Source organism: Hippoglossus stenolepis, chromosome 5 (assembly GCF_022539355.2).
Source record: "Hippoglossus stenolepis isolate QCI-W04-F060 chromosome 5, HSTE1.2, whole genome shotgun sequence".
Taxonomy (NCBI): domain Eukaryota; kingdom Metazoa; phylum Chordata; class Actinopteri; order Pleuronectiformes; family Pleuronectidae; genus Hippoglossus; species Hippoglossus stenolepis.
In genome coordinates, this window is record NC_061487.1 from 11970696 (window position 1) to 11991989 (window position 21294).

At 43.4% G+C, this 21294-nt stretch overlaps 1 protein-coding gene and 1 long non-coding RNA gene across 2 annotated transcripts in view; one reads left to right on the plus strand and one right to left on the minus strand.

Moving 5' to 3' along the window:
* The window catches only part of LOC124851877, a 65455-nt gene extending 44900 nt beyond the window's left edge, over positions 1 to 20555 (minus strand). Inside the window, exon 1 of the long non-coding RNA XR_007032715.1 lies at positions 20438 to 20555. This is a non-coding gene — a long non-coding RNA (uncharacterized LOC124851877). The remainder of the gene's footprint in view (positions 1 to 20437) is intronic.
* Positions 9727 to 16079, plus strand: LOC118109978 (G-protein coupled receptor 22). The gene is made up of 3 exons (XM_035157480.2): positions 9727 to 10386; positions 11384 to 12460; positions 13941 to 16079. Exon 3 carries the CDS (start codon positions 13945 to 13947, stop codon positions 15259 to 15261), a length of 1317 nt encoding a protein of 438 aa, XP_035013371.1. The 5' UTR covers positions 9727 to 10386; positions 11384 to 12460; positions 13941 to 13944; the 3' UTR covers positions 15262 to 16079.
* Positions 20556 to 21294: the final 739 nt, after the last annotated feature.

Here is a 21294-nt window from a genome sequence, read left to right on the forward strand (position 1 = left end):
CTTTAACATATGAGAACTAACAAAACCCACAGAGCCTGGTCCTAAAATATGTTGTAGAATGAACCGTGTCCTGCTCCATCTATTGTGTCACATTCAAAATCTTCTGCACAAACTTCTAAGATGGTTCAGCATCACGATTTTTCCACTCAGCCCAACCTGCCTGTTTCCTCCATTAAGCATTCACAAAGACAAAAAATAGATGGGAGCTGGTGTAAGTAGAGTGCATACCTCAACCAAGGGCCACTTGGTTTCTCTAGAAAAATGGTAAATATTTAAAGAACAGCACTATCTCGCAATTTTAAAGAAAGTTATCAAAAAAGATCCTGGATCTTCCCATTTGTTTGGATCCACCTCAAACTTTAATGGGCTCCTTCTTGGCCCGTGTCTCATCCTTCCACAAATAATAGCATAGTTACAGAGATAGCAACAGAAAATGCTATAGGTTAGAGTGAGAGGCCAACTCACACTTGGATTGTTTACATCACACATTTTCACACAGATTACCTATTTACCATTTTTTCCATGTTCAAAAAGAAACCTGAGTTTTGAATAAAGAGAGACAGCTGTCTGACCACCCACTCCAAGTCCCTCTGCCTGGATTCCTGCCTGGATAAAGTACGATCAATTCACATTCTGCAGAGATGAGTAAGAGCCTGAGAGCGTCAGCATCCTCCATGCTGATAGAGAGAGTAATTCACAGTAGAGACTAACGTCTCTTAAAGGAAAATTATCATTAAATAACTGGGCACCACTGAGAGATCTGAATAATGTTGTTGCTCTTGAATAAGCTGGTGCATGATTTCCTGCGATGCCACCTGACAGCAGCATTTGATCAGGATGCAACTAAACACACACGCCACAGGATGCACGTTACAGTGCAGTGGATGACTCAGCCACTATGTCATCAGCAAGGATACATCGATTATATAGAAATAATTCAATATTCGCATGACTCATAGTGACACAAGCCCAAATAGTCACAACACTCAAGTTGTGTGTTACACAATACACACAACGTCCGTCACACAGATCGCTTTTAGAGCCTGTGTGCCTTGACGGTGAGAAGTGCTGAGGGTAGTGACCGGCCCTCTGTTACCTTGACCCAGTGCCAGACAGTCAAGGGCAACAGCCTGTTACACCCACAGGCAGGGCCAACATCCTACTGCTCCCACCCACACAGACCGTCACACTCCTGAGCAACAGTCATCCCACTGGTGCACCGGCGACCAGACTACACTGCACCTGGTCTCTCAGATGCTCTAATAGGCCGAATAACCGCAGTGATTTGGGTACGTTATAATTAAAATGAAAACAATTCTAAAAATGGCGAGATAAATTATCTTTAATCCTCAGTTTATTCACAAGTTGAGTTGTGTGTGACTAGTTCTTATAAAGACCTCTATTCACTGCCACACATCCTCACTACAGTATACAGTCAGCAGCCCGGCGCTGCATTTAACTCTTAATTACTTTTAATTGAGATCTATTTCCTCCCATTCAAAGTGCAGAGAAGAAACAGGAAAAAGATACTGCAGCATCCATATATCTCCATCCCAACATGAGCGCTGTGTGGATCGGGAGCTGGATATTGACCTGGGTGGGAGGAGGAGCCGAGGTGGCGTGGAGATCCTCAGTTGGCGTGACAGACACGGAGTTAAAGGTGCTGAGCTTCGTGCCATTGTAGCTGGAGGCAGGCCTTAATGAAGAGGTAACAGCAGAGGAAGATAGGCTCATCCCGGTTGTCAGAGCCGAGGAAGTGGCCCATTAGTGGGGGACCGCTGACAGGAGAGGCCTCGCTGACAAGGTGTGACTAGGGACAGGACACAAGACGACAGCTAACACTGGCTTATTATCGTTAGGTGCTAGGAGAGAGAGAGAGAGAGAGAAGTCAACGGAACAAGACGGGGGGGTAGCAATTTGAGGGAGGGAACAACAGCAAAAGGCTTGTGTCATGCCATTTGTGTCCACAAGTTGTAATTCTGAAACCCTTTCCTGCAGGCATTACATCTCATTTGAAATAGGACACCAGTCAAGGGCCGAATAAATCACTGGACACGAAAGCTGCTCTCGTGGGAAAATAGAGAGCGGGAGTCACCTAGTTTGCTTTTTTCGTTTGGTGAGAGTTGAGCTTCCAAAAGAGTGGAGATTACTGTATGTGATTAAAAAGAGGAAAACTATGTGTTTGCATGCCAAATTTTAATTTAGAATATATGTTCACTTTAGAGTGTTTGTGTGTGGGCATGTGTACGTGCCCGTGGAAGAGTAACTCTGCTTATTAGCGGGCCTCCTGTTGGTGTTCACAGGCCCGTCTATTTGAAGTTAATCCAGCCATCCCCCTAAAGACTGAAACTGAGAGGAGAAACAAAAAAGGAAAAACAAGCACTGTTCAGCATCTGCAAACCACGGGGCCACTGTGTTCCAACCACAAAGCCGTCCTTACATGTGACTGATCGGCACATGTTTTGTACATGTTGTGAGCACCTTCTTCCCTACACAGCAAAGTACATGCAAACATGTTATATCAGCTTCATGAGAACTCTACAAGTAACTAGAATGGTGCGCGTACATATGCGCGTGTGTCTGCTACCGTCACAGTTAGCTCTCTTTGCACCTTCCTAATAGTGAATCATCCAACCATGGACAAATTACTTGAAGGAAATGCCAACTACAACTTGGTAATGGCACACCACTCTGTGGAAATAGCAGAAAATGGCGGCAAATGTCATTATGCTCCATTAAGAAGTCCTTTGTCTGTGCTGATGTGGCCTTTAGAGCCTAATGGTCTTTGTGTTATCGGCAGGTCTTTTCTTTCGAGATAGGAATTCCCTCTCGGTTGGGTCCCTGGGGGCTTTTGAACACAGGGATAAGACATTATATTAGTAGAAAGTCTGTCAGGAGAGCCAATGGGGCCGACAGGATAGGGCCACAGGTAGCACGGCTCAGTCTTAGCTCTTAATTACACAAACGCACTAAGACAAACACAAACTCGCAATCACATACAAAGATATACAGCCTGAAGAGTTGATCTGTCCTTTGCACAAACAATGCACAGATACAGTTACGATACAGTTATCCTAATGAAAGTCAATGAAAACAAACTTGTTACTGAAGCCCTTCAAGTAGTGGCTGAAGGAGAGCGGTGAAGTGAAAATGGCCCATTTCCAGTAACACCAGAGCTCCCAGGGGAAGCAGCATGAGCAGATGAAATAAGACAACAAAACACTGTGTGCTCTGATGCCTGAGTGTCTGCAGGGATGAGCACGAATGTGTGCATCTGTGTGTTTATCAGCAGAGTGTGTGTGGTTGTCCACTACGTGCTTCCCCGCAAGATTCAGTGTGGGGTCCCGCATGCCCTCCCTTGCGTTCCCACGCCTTGGCTGACGCTCTTTGACATGGCTAACATAAACAGATGTTGCACCGTGACAGGAAGTGGCCGACTTCTTAGGAACTGGTGGAAAAGAAGCCGCTCATCTCCATGAAACAGAACAGTCAGGAGGTCACACTGCAGCAGGAAACAGCCTCAGAGAGTCTCAGTCCCAGCTGAGCATGTGTAGGCAGGCGTGAGGGGGGTTTGAAGAAACTGTAGGGCCAAACAGCTGACTTTAACTAGTTTGGCTTTATGGTCCTAACCTCACTGACCTGCAGTACCACCAGGGTTGTAAATCACTGGCATAGTAGAGAGCTCATGTCTAATCAAAGCAGAGGGAAGGACAAGTGATAGAGTACATGAAGGCCACACAGCTGGAGAGAAAAGAGAGAATTCACCTCATGAAATCCTATTTCCACAACGTAGAAGCCCTTAAATGACAGCAACAATGCAGCAATGTTAAGTGGCCTTCATGGGAGCTCTCCATTCAGCACCACAACTCAAGCCAAAAGAGGAACTGCAATTCATTAACAGAATTAAAGGCTGTCGCTGATACAATCTTTGGGGCTTCAAAGCTCAGTGACAATTACTGGTGAATAGTCAAAGCTTCGACAGCTACGGGCTGTTGAGGCGTGACTGATGGGGCGGAGGTCAGAATGAGACAAGGTCATAAATCTGATTTAAACGCTAGACTAGAGGTCATGGTAACATCAGCAAGCCTGTCATTTGGTCATGTGTCGCTGTCCCAGTGTCAGCGCTGGTCACTAACATTAACAATCTCCTTGCCTGAGAATAAGGAATGATAATTAAAGTTAATGCATTATGAATAATGTTGGATTTCTGTTTCTCATTTTATGGGCTTTGGGATTTGTGCAAAGTGGTGCGGTGCAGTGGTTCGCACTGATGCCTCACGTAAGACGGTTCTGGATTGAACCAGGTGGTCTCTGTGTGGAGTTTTCATGTTCTCTCTGTGCCGGTGTGGGTTTTCTTCAGGTACTTGCTCTTCTACCCACAGTCCACAGACAAGCATCTGAGGATAATTGGAGACTCTAAATAGCCAGTAGGTGTGAGAGTTTGTGTGCGTATGTCAGCCCTGTCATAGATTGCCCCGCCTCCCACCCATTGTCAGCTGTGATTGGCTCCAGCACTCCCGCAACCCCCAAGGGATACGCAGTGTATATAAACTACAAGGGTGCTCTGAGAAAGCATACCTCTACCAAGGCAAGTGCTCTATCGCGCCATGTCAGGATCTAGATCTAGACTGTGGCGCCACGATCTAATTTGTCCTGTCACAGTTTCAAAATTACCCTTTTAAAAATAATATCAGAGATGTCTAACGTGGTGTTTTGCTCTGTTGCTGTATTTTATAGTGCTATTTTCTACATGCTTGTGCTATCATCCATAAAGTTGCTATCTAAACAGACGTTATAGTTTTAGCTGCAGTAGTGCACAAACCCTGAAGCAGCATAAGTTTTTGTTTTGTACTTGTCTTTCGCTCATTAGTCTGTGTACCCGTCACTCACAATCTTTTGAATGTGAGAGCAATGGTAATGCGCATATATATGCCCCCCGCTACCGCCATAGATTTCTAAACAAACAAAAAATTCAACAAACAGACTGGGGCCGAGGCCAAAGTTGACTGTCCTGTGGTCGAGCCCCAGGCAAAATCCTGAGGACTGTGCAATGTGTTCTCGCCTTTTTCTCTGCAGCTTCTACTCAAAAAGTCCTTGAGGTGCTCTATGGATAATTTAAGGAAGTGAATTAAATCATAAAAATAAAGTTCATACTGACAAACTGACAAAACAAAAAGAGACGTAGAAGACATTTTTCAGGAGCACTGATGCCAACTTATCAGAGAGATGTCAACACGGAAAGACAATGAGATTCGAGAGCTTCTGCTGATAAAAGCCAATGCTTTGTAAACCAAAACAGGCGATTTTCAAACAGATTTTATATGTCACGTCCTGCCTTTTGCACGCTCTATAGGCCAGCCCTTTTCCTGCTGTAGTGAACTCGTCTGATCCAGAGAATCTCCTGCTGCGTTCTTCATATGTGAAAGACAAACCCCTGAAAAGAGGGAGCCCATTTTCTGTACATGTTACAGAGCTCATGTCGGACAATGGCTTTTTTCAATGTGAGGTTGAGCCACGGGCTCCTCAGGGTTTACAAACAGGGCAATTTGAACAGAACAGACCAGTGTGAAACTAGCCACTCCATACGAGTTGGTCCCTGCTCTGTTGTGAACCATTCTAGAGCAAATCACAGAGGCACCAAATTCAAGTGCAGGGATGAAAGTCTGCGTGCCGTCCTCTGCGTCTGCCCACTTCCATCCCACTATTGCACGACCACCTGCTGATGTTTGGCATGCAAAGCAAAGACTCCGAATAAGTTGGCCTCCGGCGACACACGCGTCTTTTTTAATTGATGAGCTCAGACTCTATACAGACATATCACACACACACACACACACACACACACACACACACACACACACACACACACTCACCCTGCATGGAAGGTGTGAGCACGGAGTAAGTGTGGTACAGGCAAAGATCTGCACAGGGTTGAGTATCAACAGGCAAGCGCAGCATATCCATGGACGTCTACAATACACTCAGAGTGAAAGGGGAGAAACATTGTGGTGAATATCAGACAGTGGAGTCTGGGGACGGAGGGAAAAAGCTGGATGAAATATTAATGACAATGAAATATTAACGTAATTCTTCTATTGAACTGTGAAGTTTTGGGAGTGCAGTGTTTTTGCAGCAGCAAATGTATTGCTCTTTAAACCGAGAGGATTCCTGAAGAGTTGTGACAGGGCTAATATCAGTGATCATCCGCATGTCGACTCTCTGCTTCGTACAGGACTCTTCTTATGAAACATACAGTGCCTCGAGTTGCAGGCAGTGACTGAGACGCTGGTTTGCAATGATTTGCTGTGTAATTATAGTCTGACAGCCAGATGGATCCTGTGTAGGAGGCAGATACTTGTGGTGCATCATGGTGCACAAACTTACAATCCTACAGATGCACATACACCCAACCTCACTGAACGAGATATGTACAGAGAGAGTTGCAGACACACACACACCATCAAACCTGGATAATTACAGTTCTTTCTTTCCTCACATCTGTCAAAGTCTCCACACACACACACACACACACACGCACATGCACGCATGCACGCACGCCAAGCTCCACATCATGCAGTGTGAATATCCAGTGAGACTGAGAGTTGATTACAGGCTTAAAAACGTGCAGTAAAGTATTTGCGATTCTAAATCCTGCAGTAATTGGTGATTTCAGTGTGACAACCAGAAGGAAAATGCTTATCTCAGTATGATCAGTTGTATCCAGTCCCTTGGATAAAACTAGATTGTGATTGAGGTTTTCCCCTTGACCTCCAATTTGCCTTTGGGACATTAATGGGGAAGAGATTCCATCAAGAAACTCAGTGGGATGTGACCAGAAAGCTCATCATGCTACTAACAACATGCATGATCCGAAGGCAACAATATGAGAGCAGAATTGGCTACAGAGTTTACCCAGAGTTTGCCTTTCACACATCCACAACACAGCCGGAGGTTCTCTGCACAGACCTGTTCACAACAGCAACAAATCCTCTGCATTATTCAGTTACTCCAGTTGTTCCATTGTCCACCATTACCAGCACCTGGAGAAAGACACTGATCGCCTGTTGTGAAAAAAATATGTGCTATACTCTTTCTGGCACTTCTTTAGTGCTGTAAAGCGGACTTTAATTTTCCAGAAAAGATTTATACCAGGCATAGGCACCATTATTTTAACTGCAGATGAGTGCTCTGAACATTTGAATGCCTAAAGCCAAGCCTTAATAAACTTTAAAACCTTTTACGGCACTTTATGTGGAAGCAAAAGTTTTGTCTATTGTTAATTCGAACACTGACGCTGACTGTTTACTCCACTAATGTTAAATGGTCTGTAGTTACAAAGCAGCTTTTCTAGTCTTGATGACCACTCAAAGCACTTTACAGTACAATTTTACATTCACTCATACATTCATACAGTGCATGTATGTGCAGCACTTTCTCTATGAGAGGGGGACATTTGGAGTTCAGTATCTTGTCCAAGGACACTTCGGCATGCGGACTAGGGAAGAATGGGATTGAACCACTGACGTCCTGGTTAGAGGACGACCGCTCTAACCCACGAGGGAGTAGATATTCGATGAATTTGTGAAGAATAATCTGCTGTGGCATCTGAAGCAGCACAAGAGGGTCAGGTAGGAATACGTAGCTGTAGCTCATGAACAAAGGGATGTAGGAGAGGAGGAAAGCAGCCGACGGGCTGTGGTGAGAGAGCCAGCCAGGGCAGAACAGGTGAGATTGACAACAAACACAGAGCTGCATTTATTAATATTATTATCATTACATTCATTTTTCTTTCAAAATAACATGTGGCAATTAAAAAATACTTGCATTCTATCACAATTCCTCAAATGTCATCATCACAGTGTTGGTTTTCAGGAAATAACAATAACAATAAAGCCAAAGCTATTTAAGTTACAATCTTATCTACTAATTCCAAAAATCTGTTTGTCTATGCAGCTCGCATATCTCAAGTGCCGGTCATTTTATCAGCTTCACACTTGGCACGCGTGTTGTTAAAGGGATAGTTCACCCAAAATAAAAAATGTACACATCATCTACTCACCACTATGCCGATGGAGGGGTGGGTGAAGTGTCTGAGTCCACAAAACACTTCTGGAGTCTCAGGGGTAAACTTTTTTGCAGCGGAATCCGATACAATTGAAGTAACCGAAGTAGGCGACTTATACTAAAACAACAGGAAAACATAACATGCCTTCATACTGCTCGTGTGGTGTCATCCAAGTGTACGCAAACCCCGACATTCATATTCGACTCAAAACGAGGTATTTTACACCATGTTTTAAGCCTAAAAGTCCACTGGAAGTGGCTAAGCTAGCGACGTAGTGAAACTCCAGTAGTGTTTTGTGGACTCAAACTCTTCACCCACCCTTCCATCGGCATAGTGGTGAGTATAGAATGAGTGCATTTTCATTTTTCGGTGAACTATCCCTTTAAGGGAGGCAGTGCAGTGTTGAATTTTGTGCGGCCTGGATAAGCGATACGTTCAAAATTAATAAACGCTGAATAAATAGACGACCAGCGCTCTGTAGCAGCGGCGGCTGGGACCCATCACTATAAACGATGTGGTTGATCAATACAATAGTGTGTATGTCCATGGGCGCATTCACCACACAGGCAAACATATTCTCCAGTTCGTGGTTCTGCGTTCTGAGTTGAGCTTTACTGAACTTTGAATAAACAGGTTAACAGCTCTCCAGGGTTCTGTGGACTGAGTCCTTTCAGCCGGTCTTCACTTGCTGCTGCTCAGTAGCTGCAGGTCACTTTTACAGTTTCAGACAGAAAAGCTGCAACCATCGTCACCACAGACCAAGCAAACAGCCCATTCCAAACTGGAAAGGGTTTAGAACGGATACTGCACTAATAATCTGAATGATGGAAGTATTATCAAATTCTAGACTAAGTTTTGGTTGATCAACTGCTTGATTAATTCACAAATTGTTTCCTTAAAGTTACAACTTTGACTCCCATCTTTGTTTCTGTATCCAAGTGCAGCGACTCAACACCTTGAAAACTTAGTGAAACATCTGCCTGCCTGAGAGCAATTATTGAACTGTCACCATCAGATTAACAACACGTGTGTTTTCTGTGAACGTGAATTGTTAGTTCATCAGGTAGCCAGGCCAGAGCAACAGATGCCCCCATCTTCTTCACTGAAGGCTGTCAGGTACCGAGATGCCCTCTGGCAATAATTGCACCTGACAAATGGGCCTTGACAAAGAATGGGGGGTGTTCAACCTTTTACTGATCTGACAGAGCAACTTAATTGAAACTATCAATCAGAGCCACCCTCCTCCATCTCTGCTTTTTGTGATTTTCATTCTTCCCAGCAAAATCTTTCTCTCCTACTCAAAAGCTGCAAGGATTTATCTCTCCGTCAGTCTCCCTGCCTCTCATGCTCACTTGCACATGCATATTAAGACCCATGTGCACAAATCAATACCAAAAAATATTGCTTCCCTCTGCTGGCTCTCCATCCTCATCATTCCCCCGTACGGTGCACAAACCCATTACTTGATCATTGTATCATGACAGGGCTAATTAATACATCATTCCAGCATTTTTTTTGTGTGTGTTTTCCCTTTAACAGTCTGCCTATCAGACTCTGCAGCGTGTTGTAGAGCAGTGGCATCTAAAGTCCCAGTGCAAAAGCGTGGTAGAAGCATTTTTCTTTTTTTTTTTTTTACTAAATCACTACAGCCCCAAAAGGGATGTCACAGTCAGTGGCAGGAAAGAGAGGATAGAGTCGGAACAAAAAGGAAATACCTCCCCTCGCTGGAGAGGAAAGGGTTAAGCCTATTACAGAAGACCAATCAGGAATGGGGGAGCACTGCAAACCTCCGCAGTAAGAGAGAGAGAGAGAGAGAGAGAGAGAGAGAGAGAGAGAGAGAGAGAGAGAGAGAGAGGGAACGAGGGAGCAGGGAGAGAGAAGAGAGCAGAGCAGAAGATAGAGAGATACCAGGAGTGTAACGGTGTGTGCTCCTATCCAGACACTGAGGCAGGGAGAGAGCACAACAGACAGTTGATGAGATGAGGAGCATTTACAGACCACACGGATGGATGAGAGGAAAACCAGAGGCAAGGGAAGAAAAAGAAGAATCCCACCAACATCCCTGTCAGGAGTAATCTCTGTGGACTTGTTTTTTCTCCCTGCCCAAGACTCAGGAAGGAAAGAGCAGCTGACAGTAGTGTGACCCTTGTGCATTCCTAAATATTCAATCCTAATTCCTGGATTACCGCAGAGGGCATCAGAAACCAGTCTGGAAATTTGTATACATCTGTCGACCTAGATTGTTGCAGAGGTGGGGAAAGGAGAGGGGGCAGCGTGGTGTGTGTGGACCGGTCCCGGAGCATCTGTGTTTACCCTGCATGGTGAGTGTGTTTTGATGGGTCACTCATACTTATTGCTCTGGTTTACAGCTGAGAGGAGCGTATGTGACAACTAAGAAGACTCCAAAGCCAAACATGTCACAGCGAAATGAATGCACGGGATTAGAAATTGAACTTCAGTTCTTATGTGTTGTTGTAAGACTTTAATTTATGGTTCAAACGAGCGAACGGATTAAGATGCAATCCCTCTTACACTTGTAATTTCGAGTTGCTGCAGCTGTAAACATCCCATTTTAAGAGGCTTTTGTTAATTTATTTGTGCAATAGGACATCTGTATATTCATATTCTCTAAGCACGGCTGTTTTCTGCTCATATTCAAAACGGTCAGGCTCTTCTGATACGACACCTGATTTGCAGTTGAGCACTTTCAAACTGTGCGTCCTTACAACACGCATGATCCTCTGTGTCTTTGACATTGGGGCTTGGTAAAGTATGGCATCCATCGCTGAAAACAACCTTGAACAGTGACCGACATGTTCCGCTGGAGAGATTACATTCATCACATATAGTGACATTGGAGGAGGCATCCGTGTCTTTATGACAAGTTCTCCGAGGAATCACACTGCGCTAGAGCTCTAAAAACGTCTGTCCTGAACCAACAACATGCAATAATCTCCACCAAGCATTTCCTGTAGTAAATCACACTGTAAAAAACAGGAATAGCAAAACACTGTAGTTGATATTACAGATGTAAACGTGAAGCTGAGATGTAAAACCAAAACGGTTGCTTTTGTGCAAGCCCTGTTTTAGTGCTTCTGTTATGTTAATGCAACAGCAGAGATGTAAAGTGCATCAGGAGATGCACAGGAACATGATAAGACATCAGAGGCTTGTTGCTATGCTAATACGAGTTTCCTTGTCGCCTCTCTGCTGAGGATATGTTTCTTTTCATTATCACATCCCCCACAATTTGCTCTCCTACTCCTCCTACTCTCTATCTCGCTATCATCCATTACCCTTTTCTTTCTCTCTCCTCAGGTCACTGTGAAGGAAGGATGTGGGGCTGACTGACAGACAAATGATGATGTGTGTATCTCCTTGTTGTCTGGGGTCTTTTTTCGAGAGTCTACTACCTACGGCGGGTGGGCGCTCTGTCTGACAAACTCACTTCTACTACCTCATGAGGATGACCTTCCCCTGAATTGCAAAATCAACTTCCCTCCTAGGCGCATATAAATACTGGTGATCACAATGATCAAAGTTCATGGTGATTGGATACGTATGCACGCAAATAGTCTGCTCCACTCGAGCCCTCTCCCGTGATTGAGGGTTCAGCATGTCAAAGGGCAAACTGGACACCTGTGCTGGATTTTCAAGTCAGTGGCGACTGGAGCCAGGCGTACAGAGACTGATGAGAAAGGTGGAGAGTGAAGGTCAGTTCCGTTAGCGATCCCAGGGGACACAGGGTCCGGGACGCTGCCCGGACACACTGACCTCTGCTGGACAGATTCTGGACGTTATGATGCCGTATACTGGGGGATCGACATGGCTGACTGACAAACTCTTGGAGTACAAGCTAATGGATGTAACAGTTTTTTTACATTTACAGATCTGACGGCTACCTTCTCACTGGGGACAAAAAAAAGCAAGGATTTGGATCGTACTATGAGCAGCACATTCCACCCCTGTGCAGGGGAAAGAGTCTGTGTTCCTTTGTTTTCTTCGTTGGCTGTGTTTCTCCTGTCTGGGAATATCATGAGATTATAAACAGGAGGTGGCTCCGACATTTTATTCCTGCTCCACTCATCCCTCAGAGCTCCCACCATCACCAAAGCAAACGGACCAGAGATCTGAGAAAGAGCCTGTAGGTGACGTTAGCCGACATCCACCGGGTGCAGCGGGCTGATTCCTCAGCTTTCTTGTCCTTGTGGACAGGAAGAAGTAGCTCATAGACAGTTGAGTCAGACAGGTGCTTCTCTGGCTGTCAGCCTCTCTGGGAGGACCAAGTGGTGGAAAGGAAAAGCCTTCGCTTGGGGGGCCTGGCTCTGTGGATCCAACATGGACTCTATGGCCTGACTGCACAGCCCTGCTATTCAGATAGTGCTGGAGGGAAGGGTAAATATTACACAAATCGATTTCCTTCTACATGTCATCTTGGATGCCATTCAGATTGGATGCATTTCTCGACGGAGGGCCGGATAATTTTCACGATGCACATTCTAATTAATTATTTTAATTTGTTATAGAGCGAATGTGTATTAGATGTGTTTCCCCTGATCCAACAGTAATTACATTCCAAAGCACTGACTTTATTTTTGGTGTGCTCGTTAGTCCATCAATTATTCAAGACCTTTTTCAACAAACATCTTGTAGCCTATTTCAAACTTTGGTTTATGAGCCTGTTGATGATGAGGTAAACAGGATTTTCTGATAGAATATTCTTGTCAGCTACGAACCACCTTCAGTTGCCCTCATTTGGCAATGACCATACTGCTGAGAGAAATTATGATTTTAGTTACCTAGGAACATAGAGAGTATTTTATTGCTTAATTATTGAATAATTATTAATTCCACCTTAATGGAGGAAATATCTGCTTCGTCACCATTGCCCTCATCCTCTGCGTTTCATGCTAGCACATTAAAAACATGTAACCTTGTTACTCAATAGATAATAAGCTAATGCTAAGCTACTAAAAAGCAGTAGCCATTACTGAGGACTGACACGCACTTGTTGTTTTAATGCTTGACCATCTGAAGCTAGCAACATTAAGAAAATAACCAATCAAAGTTACTTGCTTGGAACACGCAACATATCCAGCTTTTGTGCTAATGTCCCATGCAAACTGACGATGCAATGCTCAAGGGAAGAACATGGGAATTAAACTCCAGGTTCACAACTTGCCTCGGGCTTCTCACCAAGCTCATTCAGCGTTTTATGTCAGACAGGACTAGTTTTTTCAACTAACATGATTTTACTGGATAGTGCCTACTACGTGCATTAGTCTAAACACAATTTATTTGGCTAGTGGGGGCACTGCCACTTAAAAGGTTAAGTGTGTCTCAACCTATACCCAACACGGAGCAACCAAAATGAAACAACAGAACCACAGTGCAGTTTGGCAATGCATGATGTTATTAGATTCAAAGTAATTAAGCAGCGTTTCCATTGAAACATCCAATGTGTACGCCTTTTCCGTTCCGGCTGCGTGGTTAAAGAATTTCATTTGTTCCCGAGGGGGTTTCTGTTTCATGATGTGCCTCTGTTTTGTATGCGACTATCTGATCAAAGATGGTGTTAAGAGGAGTAGAGGCTGATTGAGGTGAGGTAATTACTAATTACTTGTGCCATGCGCACAGTGATAATAATCTAATCTGGCAGAAAAAAAGTTCCAGCCCTATTAAAGTGTGTGCACTCAGCATTTCTCATTTTTAAATCAAAAGGCTGTCTTATCATTAGACAACTGGCAGCATTACAGCTGACAAGATTTCTCAGATATGTGTTAATTACGACTTTCTAGATATGCACATGGACACAGACTTCTTCTTTTCATTTTGCTCTTCATGAATTCTCTTTCTCTCTTCTCCCTGCATACAGGATAATGCATATCCTTCCCAACCTGGAACAAGAAGCCACCATGAGCAACGTCACAGTCACTGACAACACGGAACCTATCAGCCGCACCATGAGTCCGGCAACCCCGAGCCCGTACCCCTATCCTGTTAGTTTTCAGGTCTCCCTGACTGGCTTCCTCATGCTGGAAATCCTCCTGGGGCTGAGCTCTAACCTCACTGTGCTTGCCCTCTACTGTATGAAGTCGAACCTCATTAGCTCTGTCAGTAACATCGTCACTATGAACCTCCATGTGTTGGACGTGCTGGTGTGTGTGTGCTGCATCCCCCTCACCATCGTGGTGGTGCTGCTCTCCCTGGAGGGGGACACTGCGCTCGTCTGCTGCTTCCATGAAGCCTGTGTCTCCTTCGCAAGTGTTGCCACTGCTGCTAATGTGCTCGCCATCACCCTTGATCGTTATGACATCTCAGTTAAGCCAGCTAACCGGGTGCTGACCATGGGCAGAGCCCTGGCCCTGCTGGCTTTCATTTGGGTGTTATCCTTTGTTAGTTTCCTTGTACCCTTTATTGAAGTGGGCTTCTTCGCCCAGGGCCATGCTGAGCTGAACCAGACAGTGGTGGAGAATGTGGTTCACACCAACCAGTACTATACAGAACTTGGCTTGTATTACCACTTGCTTGCTCAGATTCCTATTTTCTTCTTTACTGCTGTTGTCATGCTCATCACCTATTCAAAGATCCTGCAAGCGCTCAATATTCGCATTGGCACACGTTTCCACAATTCACAGAAGAAAAAGGCTCGCAGGAAAAAGCATCCATCCATGACGCCCATGACAACGCAGCAAGAGGCCACTGATGGACCACAGAGCAGTGGCAGCCGAATGCCCACACTGGGCATGCGTACCTCTGTCTCTCTAATCATTGCCTTGCGCAGGGCTGTTAAACGCCACAGAGAAAGGCGAGAACGCCAAAAAAGAGTTTTCAGGATGTCCCTCCTGATAGTGTCTACTTTCCTCCTGTGCTGGACACCAATCACGGTACTCAACACAATCATCCTGAGTGTGGGCCCCAGTGACCTGATGGTCAAGTTAAGACTGGGCTTCCTGGTCATGGCTTACGGGACCACTATCTTTCACCCTCTGCTCTATGCCTTCACGAGGCAGAAGTTCCAGAAAGTCTTGAAAAGCAAGATGAAGAAAAGAGTTGTGTCCATCATCGAGGCAGATCCTACACCTAATAACGCCATCATCCACAACTCCTGGATCGACCCAAAGAGGAACAAAAAGGTGACATTTGAGGACAAAGATGCCCGACTGAAATGTCTGTCTTCTGTGGATGTGGAGTGAAGGAACCCATTACTCCGTCAATAAAAGCAGCTAAAACTGACATCAGGTTATGATGAAAAAGGGAAAACATTAATCCAAAGCAGTAATGTAAATAATATATGTAACAGAATGTACAAAAAGAAGAGGTGGATAATTTATTACTATTTATTGAGAACAAAAGTAGCTTTCATAGATGTACCATATACTGTACTGTAGATATTGCATGGCTTTTTGTAACTGTAGCAGCAAATTGTCAGTGTTTCCAATTAATTAGGTTATTAATGCCTAACTTGTCCCACCACTGATTCTTAATGAACCCCCCCAAAAAAACACTTCTCATAATAACATGAAAGATTTATAGCGGAGTGTTTTGCGCCATTGCTTCATTAGAGCTACGCGCCCTTGGCTCCACTGTCTGTCTGTCTGGCTCCGTCTCCCCCTACCAACAAACTGACAACAGACCGGCAGCACCAGGAGAAATCCAACCATGTCAGTTTTACCATCTCTGGCAGGACTCTGTATATTATCAGTCATTTCTGCTTTAGATCTGCGTATTCCAATGCCAGGCATGCATTTCTCAACAGGCAGGCAGACATCACCATAACACCACCACAACCCACCACAGATAGAATCAAATTCAGTGGGAAACACTGCATAAAGTACATTGTGTACATATATGATAGATGTAAAGCATAGGGTAAACAAGGTATATAAATAGAGAGAAAAGTAGGAATTGTTTATATGTATATGTATATTTATAATAAATTGTGTGTTCACTCACCTAAGGCAGCCAAAGGCTTCCTATTCTTCCCAAAAGTAAAGTGTTTGTGATTGTGTAAGAGCTGTGAGATTAGTATCATTCATCACCACCATGCCACTTGCTCAGACGCCGGACCCTGCAGTCCTCAGTGACCACTGACCTTATTGCCTAGCAGCCCTCGGAGGGAAGGCCCTCACACTGAAATGAGACTATGGGGACACAACAACGACAGACAGGGCCAATGTGGGGACATAGGAATGGAAAGGAAGTCGTGAAATATTGTCTATTATGTTCCTATGGAAGAAAAGCTGGAGAGGAAACTGTTCACAATCACTGCTTTTTTAAGTTCAGGAACATTCGCATTCCTGAAACACAACAGAACACCATGGTTCTCATCATCTCGTTTGACATAAACCAGATGTGAATCAAAACCTAGTCTGTTTCATGTTAACAGCCACCTCTTTGAGCCAAATGGAAAGATCTACAGTTGCCTTATTTTGGTATGATGAATTGACTGTGACTTTATGGTGGGACAGGGTCTGTGACAGGGAGAGCACATATTGGACACAGTAAAAAAATATTGTTTTAATTATAAAAGACAATAAAATTCTCAAATAACATGTATTCACTTAGAAATTATTAAATCAAACTAAAAGGCAAATGGTACATTCGTTTGCACTATCAAACTGTTTACTTTTAATAACACTAGCCCGAATCTCCAAATAAGTAAATCCATAACTGCAATAAAGGCCGACTGCAAAAGTCTTGAAGCTTAATACAAGATTCTGTTTACAATGCACAATAACAAATAATGAAGTTCTTCTTCCCCGCCTCTGTATATCTACCAACAGTGCGTGCCTTTCTTTGTTTATCAAAGATGATGAAATTATATTTCCCATGTGGCTGCTGGTAGATAATAAATGCAGCCAGCCCTGTGTTTCTGGCTCAACTTTTATATGAGTTTGCCCTAGATAAGTTGCAATAATTTATTCGCACAGCAGCAGCAGAACTTCTGTGGTGAGAATTTACAAGAAGAAAGCTTATTAGATTCACTCTGCACTTTAATACGGAATCTAGAAGCAGAATTACAAAATCCATTATCATACAAAGCCATGCTCAGCTGACAGTTCCCGTCACTGCAATCCCCAGGTCAAGGATTACATTCTTCCTTAGATTTTGAAATGTATAGCGAAGTCACACCCATGCATAAAGGTGCCAACAGGCACAAATGCTTAGGAACTCCACTCCACAGTATATCTCAGTAATGAGCTTATTACGCCTTTGCTGTCTCAGGTTCAGTAGAAAATTGAAGAGCCCTTTAGCTCCTGAGAGCAGGGATGCTGTTGCTATTACACAACCTTGATTGGACACTCCTCTGGCTGTCAGCGTGTTGTTTGTAGCACAACAGAGAGAGCTGATATTGGAATATTGATGCAGGCAAGGTTCTTTATGACCCTCCTATAAACAGGCAGTGTTGATGTCACGTTGCCTTGAGGGCATGTCTGTGATTGAGAGTGGAGTTGGGATCACAGCCAGCGACAGATTACTCGACAGGGGAGGGGAAATGACCTATGAGATGAAACCATGAGCCAGAGGATACATTTTAAAAACACTAATGTATACGAGTCAAAATTGTAAAATGCAAACTGCCAAGGTGAGGTATCAATATGTAAATGTGTCAACATGTTGCTTTTACAAATATAACAATGATACACAACCACAGCTCTGTTCTGTTCCTGGTGAATACATCATGTCAGAAACTTCATCAGCTTCAGCTAGTGAAAAAAAATCATTAGTATTGATTACCTTCTAAAATCAACTCTCAAAGGCCAATGCTATCACACCAAGCATTGGCCTAGACTTTGAGGTCACAATATGTTTTCCATCCTTAGCTGCAGCCTCACTGACCAAGTCAAACAGGCCTTTCAAGTACAACCAACATTACAACATGATGCTCTGGCTCAGTGAGCACTGTTCTTCGCTGGTGTTTAACGGATCAATGATGTAGACTTAATCGCCGCCTACATGCTTGGCTAGTTTGCAATCATTGTTGTGTTCTCATCTAGACTGAGAGATTTTATAAGAAGAAGGTCATGGGAAAGGAGTTTTTATTTTTAAACGGGGGAAATTCATAAAAACATCTGCCGTAGTGCAAACAAGGCAACAGTCTGATATTGGCTTCTTGTCCGATTACATCTCAGAGGTGTGGGACAGTTAACATAAATTTTTTTATTTTTGTATCATGCTGAGCAACGTTTATTAAACTATTTATTATTTTATTGTCACAGTGAAACAAATAAAAACATTTTTAAAAGTACCAACTGGCTCAGTAGTTTCAGCAATTTAGGAATAAGTCATTCACAAGGACAACAACAGAGCTTTCCAATGCTCAGAAAAAATTAATCTCAATGTGAGAAACGTGGAGAACGGGCTTTTGAAGAACATAATTCACTCACTTGAACCAAAATATTACGCAAAGCCTTTGGGGATATGATATAATGTTTCTGGTGGAAAATAGACGTTGACCCGTGACTCCAATTTTGGCTTAACCTCATTGTAATGATGAGATCATTAAAACCACCCACGGCAAGGCTAAAGCAACAGAGCCCATGTCCTTACTCGTCAAGTCTACACCATTAGTGCGTCAGTGTTAAAATAAATATATCGATTAATGAAGCTTTAAATATTCTAACTCTACTGTCATAATATCTATCAGTATGTAGTGGTGGGATCCTGGTCATTAATGTTCAAAAAGCTGCCATGGATACAAACCTCCAAGGTGGTGGTGCTGGTTAGTATATTGGACATGTTAACCAGGCCTGAACTCCACCTCTAACCTGAGGTGACCGGTCAATACACTAAAGTAGTCAATAGCAGAGGTTCAGTGATGTTTATAAGAATCACTTGACCCTGGCGTGTCCTTTTCCTTCTCCCCAATACACCACATCAAGGCTGCTACTTGCCGCTGTCCCTATCACACACATTACGTCCAGCCCTCTCTCGCTCAATGGCTGCCTCATCCCCAATTCAGATGCCATCTCTTCAGATCCCCTCTCTATCCGGCTGCAGACACCGAATAAGAGCCCGGGAAATCACATTATTCTGTCCATATGGAGCCTCAATTGCATTAAGTCAGCGAACACTCAACTGTAATTCTGCTGCCGTAGAGAAAGACGAAAGTTAATTGAGCACACCAGCTCGCGCGGCCTGACAAATTGTTGCTTGTGGTCATTTTCTAAATGTTACTCTCACCAAGCCGCATTTAGAGAGATGGAGGGACACTTTATAGAGTTGGAAGATATATGACCGTGATATAAAACCAATAATCTCTACACTGGTAAATCTATGGTGGAGATAGAGACCAGGAATTGAAGGCAGACAGACATAATGGAGCATGACCTCTACCTGCTATGACCTTAATGGCACCATTGTGCGGTATTGAAGAAAATAAGAGACCAGTCTGCAAAGGCTGTGTAGATTACCGTTATCAACAGAGGGCAGACGCTTCATGACACATCAAGTGCTCTCCTTTATTACTCACTCTACATCAGATAACAAACGATTCCTGGAGGGTCAACAGGGGTAAGCAGCTTTATCTGCATTCTGAAGACAATATAGAAAGACGTAGAATTATGATTTTAAAGAAAATTACAAATACTAAAATAGCACTCAGAAGAGCGGCAACCTTGTTTTAGGCCCACCAAATATTTAATGATATCCCAAATTGAATGGGTCCTTCCTCAAGCAAACCCCCTCCACAAAATGTCATGGAAATTGCTTGAGTAGTTTCTGCGTAATCCTTGAACAAACACGGCCCAACGGTCCTCTTATGAAACCACATTTAAATTGACTAGATCCAGATTTCTATTTGGATCTGCACACACTCGTATCGTAAATATCATTCCCCTGAACATACCTGAAACAATTCAGGTATGTTCAGGGGACATAAATGGAATTATTAACAGAATAATCATAATAAACAGAACATAAACTGAATAATTCAACAGCCATGAATTATTCTGTGCAAAGTCAATTAACATGTTGAAAAACGCCTCATCTCAAAATGTTACAGACAGTGAAAAACCTAATCCTGGACACACACACACACACACACACACACACACACACACACACACACACACACACACACACACACACAAATTGAATGGATTCTTTCCTGTCTCCTACAACATCCATCTACCAAGTTTGATTGTAATCCGGCATAATACTACAAAATAAAACAGCGCCAAACAGAGACAAAAGCACAACCTCCTTGGCAGAGGCAATACTATAAAAATAATATGAATACATTTAAGGGTTCATACCTTTTTGCACTCAACAGAAAGAAGCAGCTCAATATCCCCAAATTAAAGCCATAAGCAGCATCAAGCTTTAGGTTTTTTGCAAAGCTGCAGAAAGTCAGTTCAGCTAGTTTACCTGGATTTAGAGAAATGACACCAGTTGATCCCAGTCTAATCTCAGTTCGCATGTTTCTTTTTCATGGTTTATCTGTTGCTGCATCTACCCCCCACTATTCCACGTGTTGTTGTTTTTCTTTTGCTCTTTGATTTTGATGGCATACCAGGAACATTATACTGCCCCCTGCAGTCCTGGAAGAACAGCATGCCCAGTACCCACAACATCTGGTATCGCTGGTACCAAATGTACTGTAAAAAAACAATTTGAATTTTTTAATATTTGGCATTGACTTGGTTCCAAAGTACTGGGTGTCCTGACATTCCTTTTCAGGACACAGTGTCCTCCATTGCTTACATCAGGATTGCACCAAGACAACTCAACTATAACCAGTAACGATTGCACTGTACAATAACAAGAACTTATAGCCAAGGTCCTGCTTGGCCCCACGCTTTGCTTTTTCACTCAATTCCTCCACCAACTTTGGTGCAAAAAGATTCAGTACTTTTTGCATATTCCTCCTGAAAAATAAAAACAAACAAACATGGTTTTATATAGAAACTGGCCATTTGACAAAAAGCGCTCGTGCCATAAAGCATAGTCATAGAAACCATTCAGTGTGTACGAATTTTACATCTGACAAAATTATATTGTGAAATCTTATCATTTTTGAAATGTGGCTCAGACAATGGCGCCGACTTCACTTGTATATTCTTATCACACTGAAGCAAAACTGTGAAGGACAAAAAGAAGTCAGAAGTTTTGTGCCAACATGGCTGCATGCCCAGTCACTGTGTGTATGTGCACCTGCCAGTCAGCGTGCCAGTGTGCGTCTGTGCGTGTATACTCCAGCATATGCAGCTATGTTCATACAGTGT

Bases quoted from the DNA above. Each gene is read 5' to 3' on its own strand.
- LOC118109978 (XM_035157480.2), top strand. From the start codon at position 13,945: ATGCATATCCTTCCCAACCTGGAACAAGAAGCCACCATGAGCAACGTC.